The sequence below is a fragment of the Phyllostomus discolor genome, chromosome 14 (genome assembly GCF_004126475.2).
Source record: "Phyllostomus discolor isolate MPI-MPIP mPhyDis1 chromosome 14, mPhyDis1.pri.v3, whole genome shotgun sequence".
NCBI lineage: Eukaryota > Metazoa > Chordata > Mammalia > Chiroptera > Phyllostomidae > Phyllostomus > Phyllostomus discolor.
The window spans coordinates 39677295-39693565 of record NC_040916.2 but is presented as its reverse complement, the minus strand read 5'-3'; the positions used below and the strand labels follow the sequence as shown (position 1 = coordinate 39693565).

General features: G+C 34.2%; 1 protein-coding gene across 1 annotated transcript in view; it reads right to left on the bottom strand.

Moving 5' to 3' along the window:
• Nucleotides 1–16271, bottom strand: part of SYCP1 (synaptonemal complex protein 1) — an 82151-nt gene that overhangs the window by 37156 nt on the left and 28724 nt on the right. Inside the window, exons 12-19 of the mRNA XM_028503146.2 lie at nucleotides 13772–13866; nucleotides 13111–13295; nucleotides 11842–11909; nucleotides 6188–6249; nucleotides 3531–3635; nucleotides 2601–2704; nucleotides 1120–1237; nucleotides 272–342 (exon numbers count right to left, since the gene is read on the bottom strand). Coding sequence (XP_028358947.1) covers nucleotides 272–342; nucleotides 1120–1237; nucleotides 2601–2704; nucleotides 3531–3635; nucleotides 6188–6249; nucleotides 11842–11909; nucleotides 13111–13295; nucleotides 13772–13866 — 808 coding nt within the window. The remainder of the gene's footprint in view (nucleotides 1–271; nucleotides 343–1119; nucleotides 1238–2600; nucleotides 2705–3530; nucleotides 3636–6187; nucleotides 6250–11841; nucleotides 11910–13110; nucleotides 13296–13771; nucleotides 13867–16271) is intronic.

Sequence of the window (16271 nt, the reverse complement as noted above, 5' to 3'; positions counted from 1 at the left end):
TAGTGTACCTTCTTAACAAATAATATTAGAAAGCTTATGATTCTTCAAAATTAGTTTCTATGTCAAATCTCACTATTTCAACACCGAGGATAAAACAGACATCATTAGAACTTCATTTTTTTTTAAGGAGGATTCCAAATCAGTAATTCAAGTGTAATTTTTACTTTAAGTTATATGCACCATAAGTTTAATATGAGTTAACTATAACAAGTTAACAGAAAAGAATACTAAATTTTTTGTCAGACAAAAGAGGCCCACTCATTAGCCTTGCCTTAATTGTCTTTCTGTTTCTTCCAGATTTTCCATTTGTTTCAATATCCTTTCTTCTTGCTTTTTGCTATCCTAAAGAAATAATATTGTTTACATTAATTATCTTGTTTCAACAAAAACAAAATTGAAACTAATATTTAAGAGCTCTATGTGTCAACATAAAACTCAGTTATACATAAAACAAGAAAAAGAGCTAACTTCCCTAGCCCCACACCGCTTTCCCAGCCTTTGATTACTCCTCTAACAACCTCTAGCCAGCAGCTAATGAAACAAGTCTTATTTGCTGATTCCCAGTGACACTTTGAGACACATCCTTTGTTTATACTGCTGTGGCTTCAAGGAATGGGTTTCCACTCTTTGTTGCCTCCTGAACTTATGATTAGTCATGTTTCAGGCTAAAATCAATTCTATTCTCTCTCTGAAGCCTTCTCCTCCACCAAGTCAGAAGTGGTCCTGTGACCTCAGGTAACACTTTGTCCCCTAAACAACACATATACTGTTTGTTTAAGTTGTGTGAGCATTTTTTCTATTGAATTGTAAGCTCCTGAAGAGGAAGAATATTTTATTCTTCACTGTATCCTCCACACTGTCTTATATAATTTACTTATTATTAAATACTTGTTGAATAAATATAGAAATCTTGATGCTTGAAATTAGATTAACTTTACCATTGGGTAGCCTCTATATTCTGTTGCTCATTATCACCATCTAAGATCAATATGTATTTTTTCTTCTACAACAAAGTATCAGCTCTAAGATAATCAGACTCCTTTACAGGTCATCTATTCTAACTCCTTAAATTTAAAGGTAAGAAAACTAAGTGACTGGTACTTTTGTTTTTCAACTCACATTAATATCTTCTTGCCGCTTACTAAGTTCTAGGGCCATTTCACTTCTTTCTTGTGTTAGTTCTTTGTTCTCCAATGAAAGCCTGTTGCAGCTTGCAGTTAGTTCAGTATTCTTAAGCCTATTTAAAAAAAATGTTATACCAAAATATTTACATATAAAATGAAATGATGTGATATTTAGTTCAAAATAATGTTAGAGGAAAGGAGGGAAGAGCTTGGGGTATAAATTCAGTAAGCCTGGCCATTAGTTAATACTTTCTGAAGCTGAGTGATTGGTACATGCTGTTTATTTCATTATTCCCTAAATTTTGTACATGTCTGAAATTTTTCTATAAGTTTTTCAATATGAAATATATTTCCTTGCATACTCCCTACACCATAACCTCCTCGTACTTTTCCACAAATTTTAAAGGGCATATTATTTTTATGTGATTTTTTTTTCTAATAGACTATCTTAGAAACTGTTCAAACTCCTCATGATTTAAGTACAATAGTACATGAGGGATAAACTATTTTTAATTAAAATAAAAACTAGGTTTAACCTTTGTGCAAACACTTTAACTGCTCTTACAAGGTCTCAAATGCTCTAGACTGGAAGAGAGACTACTGCTGTCATCGGTTGCAGCAACAATCAATTTTAAATGAAGCTTATAGAGGCTGTGCGGCTCTATAAGCACCTACTGTCTCCTACTATTTTACTAATAGTGGAAACTCATGAAAAAGTAGATAAAAGTTTTCATTAAAAAACGGAAGGCTGAAAAAGCAAGTACACCAAGGATAACAAATTTATACTAAAGTATAATTAACCTCTCAGTCTATTAAAAGGGGGTTGGGTTAACAGATGAATTTTACCCAGAACCCACAAAAAAACACTGCTGAAAAGGTGTCACAGGCAGGGCGTGGGAGGCGGAAAGGAAGAAACAAGACCCTGAGTCAACTACGTCCTTCTCATTTTTATCCAGAGCTGAGAAGCAACCAAAAAGAAAAAAATCATGCTCACCACTAGATTAGCTATTTGAGTTTACTTCTCTATAAATAATAACAAAATAATTATTTCCTCCCACTTTCTCTGAAAATTAAACTTACTAAATAGGTGACTCACTCAAATAATTTATTTGGACAATGTAAGGAATGAATTTGTATTTTGTCATTTCACCAGTACAAACCTATGAAATAATTTAGCCTAACAACCAAAATAATGAGTTAAAACTATAAATGATTATTTTAATGAGGAACCAAGTATCTCCAAGAAAAGTAATATACTGATCTTAAGCAGTTCTTAACTTCATGATCTACTCTTTTTATGTGAATGGCATATATTTGCCTTAGCAATAAAATTCATAAATTATTTTGACCTTTAGAAATAAAATACAACTTTAAGCCAATTCAAATAAATATGAATATAACTTAATTTATTATTAAATACCAGAAAACTTAGCAGTTGAATACTTGAGCTATTTTACAGAGAGACAGAAGGCATACTTCTCATGTTCAAGCTCCATCTTCAGTTCTTTAACCTGTTGTGAATACTGCTGTTCCCTGGTCGCAGTGGTAGTTAACTGTATTTCCAAATCATGTACTTTTTCCTGGAAAATAAACATGTACATCCTCGATTGTTTTTATAATTTTCTCATTTGAAAAGCTTGCTCCCTCTACACAAGTAAGTCACATATTTGGCAAAAATTTAGTATGAATATGTAAAATTTTTATATTTAAGTAGATTCAGTGCCATAAGCATTATAATTTTAAAATTGAGCAATGACAAGTGTAATATAAGTAAATGCCATCTTGATATTCTGAAGCTCAACCAAAAAAATTATACTTACCTATTATAAAATATTTTTTATCATTTTTACTCTACCAAGTAATTAATTTCAATTAAAATGTTATATTATTGAGAAGAGATACTGGGTCCTGCAGAAGTAAGGCCTGCTTGCGTGTGCTGGTAGGGTAATAATATGGGTGTAATAACTTATAGTTTTAATTTGAATATTTCACCTAAAATGTCACACAGCTTAAGTGAGATACTGTTATGTTACAGAATGACATGCTTATGATTTTGTAATAAAAGATTTTGTAATAAAAAAGGGGCATTATTTGTGCCAGACTCTGTATATTAGCTAATAAAATCAGTATCTTAAAAACTAACTGTTTATACTATTATAAATACTTACAATACTGTTATGCTGTAAAAATATAATTTTTCCAATAAAAGAAACTCTAAAATTATCATGAGGAATATAAGAAATTATTGTAAACTAACACCGTAATTAAGGCTAACTTTATACTTTAAAAAGAAATGTTGTGAAAAAAATCTTTCACAAAGCTAATAGCTACACCTTAATCTATTTTGTAAATCCATACTCTACTAACAAAATATGTGAAATAAAAATGTATCCTTTTAAAACAAACCTCTCTGGTTTGGAGAAGACCAGTTAGCTCCCGTTCTGTTCCTTTTAATTCTTCAGCAATCTTCTCCAATTGCTTTTTTTCATCTAAAAGCTTTTGGTGTTCTGCCTATTTAAAAAAATTAATAAATCATGACAGTGAAAGCATGCATACATTCAAAATAATCAAACTGCCTAATGAATTTGTGGAGAAAACTATGAGTTTATCTTTGGCTAAAATTTTTTAAAAGAGAAAATAAGTCCTTATTAAGTAAATTCCAAAATTAAATATGATGAAAGAATTTAATGGACAGAGCCCTAAAATGTTTTTAAATTTTTTTATTGTGGTTCAGTTTCCTCATTTTTCCCCCATTGCTCTGCCCTGCCCTGCCATACCCACTTCCACACTCAGTCCTCCCCTACCATGTTGCCCTGTCCATGGGTCCTTTATACATGCTCCTTGACCACCCTTCCCTTTCTTTCTTTGTTGTCTCTCTCCCCACCCCCTCTGATCACTGTCAGCTTGTTCTTTATTTCCATGTCTCTGGTTCTATTTTTCTCACTTGTTTGTTCTGTAGATTAGATTCCTCTTGTAGGTGAGATCATGTGGTATTTGTCTTTCACCACCTGGCTTATTTCACTTAGCATAATGCTCTCTAGTTCCATCCACACTGTTGCAAAGGGGAGGAGCTCCTTCTGTCTCTCTGCTGCATAGAATTCCAGTGTGTAAATGAACCATGGTTTTTGATCCACTCATTTGCTGATGGGCATTTCTGTTTCCAGCACCTGGCTATAGTAAATAATGCTGCTATGATCATTGGAGAGCATATGTTCTTTTAAATTGGTGTTTCAGGATTCTTAGGGTATAATCCCAGCAGTGGAATCACTGGATCAAAAGGCAGTTCCATTTTTAGTTTCTTGAGGAAGCTCCATACTGTTTCCCACAGTGGCTGCACCAGTCTGCATTCCCACCAACAGTGCACTAGGGTTCCCTTTTCTCCACATCCTCGCCAGGACTTGTTGCTGGTTGATTTGTTTAAGATGGTCACTCTGACAGGTGTGAAGTAGTATGTCACTGTAGTTTTAATTTGCATCTGATGGCTAGTGATGTTGAGCATCTTTTCATATGTCTCTGGGCCCTCTGTACGTCCTCCTTGGAGAAGTGTCTGTTCAGGTCCTTTGTCCATTTTTTGATCGGATTGTTTGTCTTCCTAACAAAGTGTGGAGTCGTGTGAGTTCTTTACATATTTTGGAGATTAAACCCTTGCCTGAGGTATCATCAGCAAATATATTTTCCCATACAGTTGGTTACCTTTTCATATTGCTGATGTTTTCTTTAACTGCGAGAAGCTTTTTATTTTGATGTAGTGCCATTCGTTTATTCTTTCCTTTATGTCCCTTACTCTAGGGGACTTATCAGTAAAAATATTGCTCTGTGGAATATTTAAAATTTTCCTGTCTATGTTCTCCTCTAGGACTTTTATGGTGTCATGACTTAAATATTTAAGTCTTTTATCCATCTTGAGCTTATTTTTGTGTATTGTGTAAGTTGGTGATCAAGTTTCTTTCTTTTTTTTGCATGATAGCCATCCAGATCTCCCAACACCATTTGACTTGCTCTTCCTGGGAATTTTATTCTACCTTGTCCTTAAGGTCACTGATTTGATGCTCTGCTTCATCTACCCTGCTTTTAATTCCTTCTACTATGCTCTTCAATTAAGAAATCATATTCTTCATTTCTTCCTGGTTCTTATTGATGGTTCTATGTCCTTTTTCATGCTGATGTAGTTTGCAATAAGTTCCTTGTAGCTTCCCCATAATTCTTTGTAATTCTCACTGAACTCAATGAGCTTCTTTATAACCATTGTTTTGAACTCAATGTCTGATAGTTTACTTGCCTCTATTTCATTTAGCACTCTCTCTGGAAATCCTCCTTTCCTTTTGATGGGGGGTTGTTTCTGTGTGCCCTGATCAGGGATTGAACCTGCAACCTTCACATATCAGAATGATGCTCTAATCAACAGAGCTACCTGGCCCAGGCAGCAGTTTCTTTTTGTAGGCCCTTGACCTAAGAATGGTTTTTATATTTTTATCAGGTTGTTAAATTAAAAGGAGAGGAGGAGGAAGACAAGGAGAGGGGTAGGTACAGGGACATGAAGGGGGAGAAGGAGTAGGAAAGAATTAACATTTTATATATATCCCATGAGCCTAAAATATTTCCTACCTAGTTCTTGACAAAAAAAAGGTTGCCAACTCATGCTCTATACACTGAAATCAATTAAAATATAATGAAGCCTTATCAGAACAAATTTATTATTTATAATTCTACCTGAATATTAAACAGGTATGAATATATACCATACACATACTTCTCAAAATTGCAGCTTTGTGGCTCAAAGGTATTCAAAACATACCAAATTTAAAATCAGCTACATTGCATGCATATTTGATCTTATTTAAGTGTCCTACCTATCAACACATGTTCAAATAGTATAAAGACACCAAGACAATTGTCAAGATGTATAAATATTAGCATAGAAAAGAATGTGGCTCTACTAAAAACCACAGGTAATATTCTTTATATTTTAGCTGAAAACACTAGCATAAAACATCTATTAGAAGAGTCTAAGTCACTGAATTTGAAAAGTAATTGTTGTATATTAATAGAAATGAAATACTTACCAAGATTTTTTTCAATTCTTCAAGTTCTACTTCTTTGTTATATTTAACTTTAGTCATCTCTTCTAAAATAAGGAAAAGAATATAAGTGTATTAAAAGCTGGATTAAAAGACAAGGAAAGGAGAGACAAGAAATCAGAATAATACCATTTGGCCCTGAGTGATATGGCTCAAGGGGTTGGGTGTTGTCCCACAAACCAAAAGGTCACCAGTCTGATTACCAGTCGGGGCACATAACATGGGTTGCAGGTTCCATACCTGGCTGGGGTCATATGAGAGGCAACTAATCAGTTTCTCTCACACACTAATGTTTCTCTCCCTCTTTTTCTCCCTCCCTTCCCCCCTCTCTAAAAATAAATATAAATAAAATCTTTAAAAAAAGAGAAATAAGAATAATACCATTTGAAATGGGAAACTAAAAGAGATGGATTAATGCAACTACAGTACCCTAAAGCAGCAATTTTCAACTGATGTGTCACAGTAATTTTTAAAACATGCAAGACCTATTCCGTCAAGGGCACTGACCTGTTTCCCCTTAGACTGTCAAATTTAAAAAATGACAATAGCCAACATAATAGCCATCCGGTGTAAATGAAAACAAATTATATTTTTTGTCAGATTGGCAGAAAACATATTTTTTGGTGTGCCACAGATTTTTAGTAATTTGTTTGTGTGCCATGAAATGAAAAAGGTTGAAAATCACTGCCCTAAAGCATAGAGGTAGTCCAAACAGAACTATATAGAAATAATAGATTAGAAACAAACAAAAAAAGAGTGGACAAATATTAATATTTCTATAAAGTTAATTCCATAACCAAATGAACCCAAAGTTCATTAACAAAATAAGTAATCAATCTGTATGGAATGTAATCATTCGGCACATGTGACCCACAACTCGTCATTCCTCTCTACACATCTGGCCTCTTCATCTTCACTCCAAACTTAAAAGAAGCGATCCACTCAACGCCAGTTAACTCTAACAACTGTACTCTGGTCTCAATGCTCCCATCCCCTGTGAGGCTTTAGTTGCTCTATCGTCAATACACGTTGACTCTCTGTACAGTAATCTTTCATTTCCCTCATCATGACTGAACATCTCTTTGAATATAAAACAAAAGTATTTGATTGACCTTTCTGCCTTTTTACACTACAGTCAAATCTCAATTTTGTTTGGCAAATTCCTATTTGTTATCTACAAACTTCTTTCTTACCCCCATGCATAACTAATACCTATCTCCATTAAATTAATAAAATTATGATCTCAAAGATCACTAATAACCATTTGTGATACTGGCATTTAATACTATTAACCACTCTAATTTTCTCCCTTTGATTTTCCAGACCTTGCATTATTCAGATTTCTTGTTTCCTAATTCCTGTTCCTGTTTTCTTTGCTGACCCCCTTCCTTCTTGTCACCTTAAATAATAATGTTTAACAATGCTTTTCTTTCTATACTTCCACAAATTCAACACAAGGCCAATGAATTATAAAATCTTTGCGGCCCATACCTCCTGCTTTTTTCTCCTTCCTTACATTTTTTAACTGCCCACAAAGTCCCAAATGATGTCTAGTTGTGACCTAAATTTTGTTATATCTGCAACACTCTCCTTCATTATTAACAGTTATTAATTATCAGAGATATAACTGTATGTTAATAAAAACAAACAAAATACTTGTAATAATTGCCTACAGTATTTATAAAGAAAAATCTACACAATATGAAATCCCAGTGTAGAGTCTAAAAGAAAAACTTGGCAAATGCAAAGCTTATTTAAACCACAAAGTTTCATTTTAGTTTAAAGTTAAATTTTTATATATTTATCCTGTTTTTATGGTTTTCATCTTTATTTAATTTTTATTGAGTTTACTGGGGTTACACTGATTAATGAAATTAAATAGGTTTCAGGTATACAACTCTACAATACATCATCTGTATATTATAGTGTGTATTTACCAGTCAAAAAAATTGATTTTTTAAAACTCAACGACTGGTTAAATATAGTGGACTGAGCATGTCTCTACACTCTTTCTTACCCCCAATCACATGACTTTTTTTAAAGACCAAAAAAAAGATATGAATGTGATTAAATGTGAACATTTAAAAAAAAACAGACATATTACCACTAACAACCCCAAAAGTTATGGATTCCTTGTAGGGGTAAAAATCACAGTAATTCAATGAAGACTATGTGAAACGAGGCCAGGTGACCACATCTCCACCACACAATCCACCTCAGGTTAAATCAAGGATTCTGGGAACTGGAGCCAAAGGCACGTGGCAATGTCCCACACAGCTCATGATCTCTAAGCAAGATAACATCTCCTATGCCCAAAAGACAAGCTACCAAGCCCAGCCTTCTTTACGGCACCTCCCATCCCTCCCCTATAATTAGATAAGGCAGATTTTAACACACATGTGGGTGAAGATGGGTTCTTAAATACATAGATGAGCAAACAACTGAGAATCAATAATTAGTGAGGAAAAGCAAAACCATGAAGAGAGAACCAAGTTCTATGAAGAAAATAACTAAAATAAAATCCAAGAAGAATAAATCAAACAGAAGCAGATATTTTGCTAAATATGGTAACATATTAATGTTCCAACAGCATATTATATTCATGAAATAAATTACCTAGAGCTCTTGGAAATTTAAAATTTGACAACAAAGATTTCAGAAATAGCAAAATAAACATAGCTAAATATTGAATTAGCAGGGGGAAGTCAAAAATCTTTTTCCCCCAATTCTCCAGAAAAGAACTAAAAGGTAGAAAGTATAAGAAAAAAATTTATAACATAAAGGATACATCCAAAATGTCCAAAATCCACCTATCAGGACTTACAGAGAGAGAACAATGACACTAGAAGAAGTAAAAAAAAAAAGTTCGGAGCTGAAAACAGACAAACATTCTTAGATTAATGGGCTCATCAAATGCTCACAGAAGTGTGCTACCATTCCTCTCATACTTGTAGCGCTCAAAAAGCCTCCAATCCAGTTTCTCTAATTTTACTCTTTCTTCATTACCAGCACTCCTCACCCACTACCAAATTTTTCTGCCATAATGAACTTACAATGACTTAAAAACAGCACTGGCTGGGTTGCTCAGTTGGCTGGAGCATCATCCCACATACCAAAAGTCTGTGAGTTCTACCCCTGGTCAAGGGACGTACCGAGGCTATGGGTTCAATCACCAGTCAGGGCATATATGAGAGACAACCAATCGATGTTTCTCTCCCACATTGATGTTTCTCTATTTCTCTCTCTCTCTCTTCTCAACCCCCAACTTTCCTCTCTATCTAAAATCAGTAAAAATATATCCTCAAGGGAGGATTACAAAAAAATCCCTAACCCATATCATGTCATTTCTCTAACTTAAAATCTCTACTTAAAATCTTAACATAGCTTTCCTTTACTGTTAGAATAAAATCAAAATTCCTGATTTGGTCCTTATCACCGCAAACTCATTTCATTCCTCTTTTCATACCAGTTGTTATACTCAGTCACAAAGGCTTTCATTCAGTCACTTAAACTAAACAAGCTCCTCCATACCTCAGAACACTTCTATGTGTTTTTCCTTCTAACTGAAGCGCTTTCTCCAAGCCACATGGGTTACCAAACTAAATCTCACTTATTTTTTAGGTCTCAGCTAAATGCTATCCCAGATTGCCAAATCTAAATTAGGCCCTATTATTGTATTTTCTTCCATTGCATCATTTTCATTTTCTTCACAGCACCTATCTCAATTTGTAATTAAATATTTGTTTGTGATTGTTTTCTGTCTCCCCAAGTAGATCTCATTAGCACAAAGGCCATGTCTATTATGTTCCTAATTATGTAACCAAAGCTAACTGAAGAGTAAGATCTAATAAATTCAACAGTTACATTATCTAATGTCAATATGAGGAGGGACCCAAAAAAACTGGAATTATCTTCTGGAGGGCAGGCCCCTTGTAGTACAGGCTCCCCGCCCACTAGATGAGTGTTATAGGAACCCATCTGCATCAGTGTACAAGCTGGCATTGTTGTAAGAAGCCGGGTTCAGCTTCAGTGAATTCTTTTTGAAAACTCTTTCAATGTGCTCATTTCATGATGGGTGATTTACAAGTGTATCTGCCCATACCACACTGCATGTTCAGCAGTTTTTTAAAGTATATTTTATTGATAATAAATATCAATTGATATTTTATGTTATTGACATTTTGTGCAATATTGATTGATATTTTACGCTATTATAGTTGTCCTATTTTTTTCCTCCGCTTTATCCACCCACCCTGCCTTCTATCCCCCTTAGTTCTTGTCCATGGGTCATACATGTTAAGTTCTTCAGCTTCCCCATTTCCCATACTATTCTTAACCTCCCTCTGTCTACTTTGTAGCTACCAACTTTGCTTCTTATTCCCTGTACCTTTCCCCCCATTCTTCCCCCTCTCCCTCCCTGTTGATAACCTTCCATGTGATCTCCATTTCTGTGATTCTGTTCCTATTCTAGTTGTTTGCTTAGTTTGTTTCTGTTTTTGTCTAGATTCAGTTGTCGATAGTTGCAAGTTTGTTGTCATTTTACAGTACAGACAAGAAGGGGCTGGAAAGAAGTATTCAAAGTCATGAAAATCAAGGACCTCCATCCAAGATTACTCTATCCAGCAGTTATCATTTAGAATGGAAGGGCAGATAAAGTGCTTCCCAGATAAGGGCAAGTTAAAGGACCTTATTATATGAAATGCTAAAGGGGCCTATCTAAGAAAAAGATCAAAACTATGAACAGTAAAATGTTCAGTAGTTTTTAACCAAAAATGGCATGACCCCAGAGCTGAACCCTTCCTATTCACCCAATTGACTTTTTTTTTTCCTACGAATGAGAAAAGTCCTCAAAGGGAAACATTTTGCCAATATGGAAGAGGTGAAACAAAAAAAAACAGCAGAAGGACTAACAGGCATCAAAATGGACTCGTTCAAAAACTCTTTTGAGCAATGGAAAAAAGTCTCCATATGTGTATTGCATCAAAGGGAGAGTACTTTGAAGGTGACTGAAGTTTAAACATGTAACAATAATATCCAATTTTTCATAAATAAATTTCAGGGTTTTTCAGGGTCCCTCCTCATATAATATCTAATAATCCTAAGCAGCAGCAGCAGCAACAGGTAACACTAGAGGGAGAATCTGTTACATACCCAGAGTGAAAGTGAACACAGGTCTAAACACAAGAAAACTGACTACAGGAGCAAAACCTATTTAGAGCAATATCAGACTTTTTAAAGACTGGAGACACAGGAAGAAGCAAAGCAAACTGTACAAAGCAAAGAAACAGAAAAAAATTATTTGACAAAGATTTTGTATTTACAATTGTCTAACTTGGAATGCACTACTTCACTCTTTAAATGAGCAATGAAAAGACAGCTCATATTTAAACTATTTGATCTTAGGCAACGAGATGGCTCTAACTTTGCAGTACAGACTAGTCAGATTTGAACTGCATAGTAAACTGAATAGTCTTTCTTAAGGTTTAAATTTTCTATCTTTGAAAAATCAAATGAAAAATCATCAAATAATCACTACTGGTAAATGACAGAGGAGAAACTATATTTTATTCTGAAATAGTGTTTATATTTTTAGAATTGGCTAATAATATTATGTACACATATTATTCTCTAAACCTTACCCAGTTCACTTGATTTCTTCTGAAGTTCCATGGTAAGTATTTTCAAGCGATCTTCACTTTTTTCCAATCTTGTAAAATATATTATTAGTTTACAATGTAAAACATTCTTTTAATCAGAATACATCTAGTAACTAAAGTTAGTGCAATTTAGCAACAATATACATTAGCACAGATTCATTCATTCAATTATTAAACATTTTTGAGTACCTACTCTGTTCATATTTCAAAATAAAATATTGCTATTATAAATACATTTTTGTACTTAATCTACATAAAACCTTAAGCCTATGTTCACAATTTATCTCTTCTTGGCTGTATGAAAATCAAATTAATGCATACTAGAACTTTGAGACTGAGTATGTAACTACCATTACACTGAATTCTGTCTTAGGGACAATATAAATATGAAAGTTATGCAACTGGCTTAACTCCTCTGGTTTTCCATTTCCTTGTCTATAAAACTGAGGTAATTGGAACAGATGACATCAAGATCACTTCCAATTTTAAAACTTGAAAATCAACTAGATCGGTTAATCCGAGAATCTATGAGATTAGCTAAACTAGAAAGTTGGCTTTTCTTCCTTTATCAGACACATGCAGTAGAGAAGAAATACTACGAGGCTCAGTTCATGACTTCAGAGAGACACTTGTTTCTTTCATCCTCATTAACCCTAATGCTAATGGGACAAAAATAATTGCCTAGGCCTCTTAACACAGCTTTATATGGATTTTTCCTTAATATAAAGTAGTGAAAAACAGCAAGTTTTTAACTCTTTTTAGACACACTGCTATTTAGATTAAATGTAAATAGCTTCTTTTGTAATTAATCATATTCATTAATTCATTAACCTATTAATTTAAATGTTTGAGCACATTCCTTGTACCAGGTTAGTTGCTAATTTTATAAATCAGAAAGAAGGTTACAGACCCCAGTAAAATAAACCCCACTCCCCCATTATTCCTATGAAGCCAATAATAATCCAATTTAATTAAATACATCATATCGCTGCATCAGCACTTATCAGCTGCTTATCCATTTAGCTTGACTCTAAGGAAAGCATGCATGGGAACTATCCTAGAGAATGCCTGCTATCCTTCCCTGGGATACGTGCCTACCCAATACCAACTTGTAAAATGTATTCCCACTTTATACATTTAAAAAAAAAACACTTGGTTACAGTTGTTATAGGAATTAGTTGACGATGAATAGAAAATGGCACTGAATATTAGTAAATCATTTTTATTCAGCTAAGTAAGAAATATTTTTACCTCTGATGTTCTGTTGTCAATAATTCTTTCAAGTTGCAGATAGTAGTTTTAAGTTCAGTAACCACAAATGAATGAGAAGCTTTAGCTTTATTAAATTCTTCCATTTGAGCTTCTTTTTCTCCAGTGATCTGATGTATTTTTTTTGTCGCTATCTGTAAATCTTCCTCTAAAGCCTTTTGGGTAGTCTAAATGAAAGAAAGTACAAAACAAAAGCTATGATCCAAGGTCCTGAAGAAAACAGGCTAAACTCATCTGCTTCTGTAATTTGCTGTCCCTCCTTATCCCCTCATTCCCCGCTCCCATCCCACCCACTACTCCCTCTCAATTCACCATTCTCCCAAAGCCCACCTATAGCCCCAACCTCTCCACGGAGACTTCCTGGCCAACTCAGCCCCACAGTGTTCCTACAATTCCTAGAACTACTGTAGCAGTTTTTGCCTGAATCACACTGTTGGTACCAAGCATGGTCTTGCATTTTAGTTATGTTTTAAATGTGTTTTTTTATCCAATGTCTCTAATTAAACTAAAAGCATTTTGTGACTGGCACTGTATCTTCTCTAATTGAAGTTCTGGGTCTTTGTACATGGTATTATCATTCAATATTTGATGACTGATCAACAGTGTGAAACTTATCACACACTAATCAGTTTTTAAATCATACCACACTTCTTTGCAAAGACATTTTACAATCTTCGAGTTCTGATGTTAAATTATCCTGCTTCTCATTTGTTTCTTTTAAGTTTTCATTCTGTAATTCTGAAAAAGAAAGTCAAAGGTACATAGTATTTAATAGAAAATACAAAAACAAATAATTTGTAGCAATTACTTATTTTTCTCCATTAGATATTCCAAAATGAGGAAAAATTGTGCAAATATAGATACATTGATATTGGTTATCATCAACTTTTTTAAAAATCACCTTTGTTTTTGTTTTTCAGATTTAATTTATTTATTTTTAGAGAGTGGGGAAGGGAAGGCGAAAGAGAGAGAGAAACATCAATGTGTGGTTGCATCTTGTGCACCCCTACCAGGGACCTGGCCCATAACCCAGGCATGTGCCCTGACTGGGAATCGAACCAGCAACCCTTTGGTTTGCAGACCCACACTCAATCCACTGAGCTACACCAGCTAGAATCACCAACTTTTTAAAAATATTTTATTTATTTATTTTTAGAGAAAGAGAGGGAGAAAGAGTGGGAGAAAAACATCAATCGGTTGCCAAATCTGCAACCTAGGCATGTGTCATGACCAGGAACCAAGCCAGTGACTTTTCAGTTTGCAGAATGCTGCCCAACCAACTGAGCCACAACAATCACGGCAGTCATTGTCAACTTTTATTGACTTTTCAAGGCTGTTATCTCCCAAGCGCTCAAAGGTGAATATATAAGGATTTCTGGTGCTACATTTTTAGTAATAGTTGAACACTGGAAACAACCTAAACATCCAACAGGAGACGGATTAAATTACTGTGGCACATACATAATAGTACAACATAGCTACTGTAAATGACACTAGAGACCTTATATATGGATTACTAATTTGGATAAATATTTATAAAAATCATAGAATAAAAAGAGCAAGTTAAAAATAGTACTTATATGAATAGTGCATGTGAAAAGTAAGAATATACACAAGAACATTAAAAGTAATTTATCTTCTAATGGTAAAATTATTCATGATTTTATTTTCATTATTACTATCTTGTTATTTTAATTTTAAAAAATATATTTACTTAAATGTTATTTATAAAAGTTGGTGACTCCACTTAATAGCTAATGCTTACTAAATACTAATGTTTACAGATACTAGTCTCTGTGTTTTATATCTGTGCATTCACTTTTAAATCTCATAAAAACAAAAAGGGAAAATAGAAGTTCATGCTCTTCCCTAGGTTCAAATCATTCTTACTAGCTACCTAGCCTTAAGCATGATACTTAACCAGTCAGTCTGTCTCTACTTTTCCCACCTGGAAATTGAGAATAATGGTAGTTAGTTGTATCTTCAAAGGTTGCTGTTAGGATTAAAAAAATATGATGATGATGTTGATGATGGTGGTGGTGGTGTATACTAGAAACTGAATCTTAAAATTCATGGTATTTACAGTATGCGTGGGCAGGCCAACAATAAAAAATCAATGGTAAGTGCTGACTGGTACTCACTGGAAGTTCTGGGAATATACACAGAGGGGGCATCTAAGTCAAATAGGACCAGTAAGGGTCAAAGTTAAGGAATGACAGACATAAAGATGGAAAGTTCAAGGAAGACTTCTAGAAAGTGACAGCTGAATTGAAATATTTGAAAGCCAGTAAGAACTAATAAACGTAATGGGAGTTGGAGGAGAAAAGAAGACCACAGACAAGTGAAAAGGCATGTACAAAAGCAAAAATGGAAGAGGCAGAATGAGGCACCCCGAGGTCGGAAGGAAATGTATTTCAATAGCATTAAAACCATATGAGGGAGAAATCGTAGCAGATGATTGGAAAGAAAATAAGGATAAGATCCTAACAGGATTTATGTGACTTGCTCAAAGGTAAGCTTCGTAAGTCATAAAGACCATGAAAAACAGTGAAGCATGTTAAGCAACAGAATGATGTTTCATGTTTGTATTTTTTAATTCCTGAAAAATCTGTGTAGAAATAAAAGAGGTAGTGCTCCAACTCTGGGGAAAAATAGGGAAAGTAGATCTAGAGAGAGGAAAAGTATATTCTTACTTTTCACATGCACTACTTATAACTAAACACTGCAGTGTCCACTGTGATACTGTTTATATAGTCTGGTCACTAAACGTCTAATCTGGGAAATTCTTATCACCAACTAGTCCTTCGGCATGTGTGGAAACTGAATGCATGCTGTGTGAAGGTTCTGGAAGGCTTCATGCCTAAACTTAGTTAGAAGTGCCCCGAGTTCTCCGAGGATCCCAGAGCTACAAATGCAAATTTTCTCTGTAAAAATGTACTTCCAATCCAGGCCTTAAAATGTTTCCACACATGAAGTTAACATGATGTCACAATCAAACCCACAGGAAGAAATGAAGCATCCTGAGTAGAGTCAGCAGAATAAATAAACAGCAGGCATGGATCTGCATATACTTCAGATACTAGAATTACTGATTGTGGATTTTTTAAAACTAAGTACTATATCAATCTTTAAAAACTAAAATA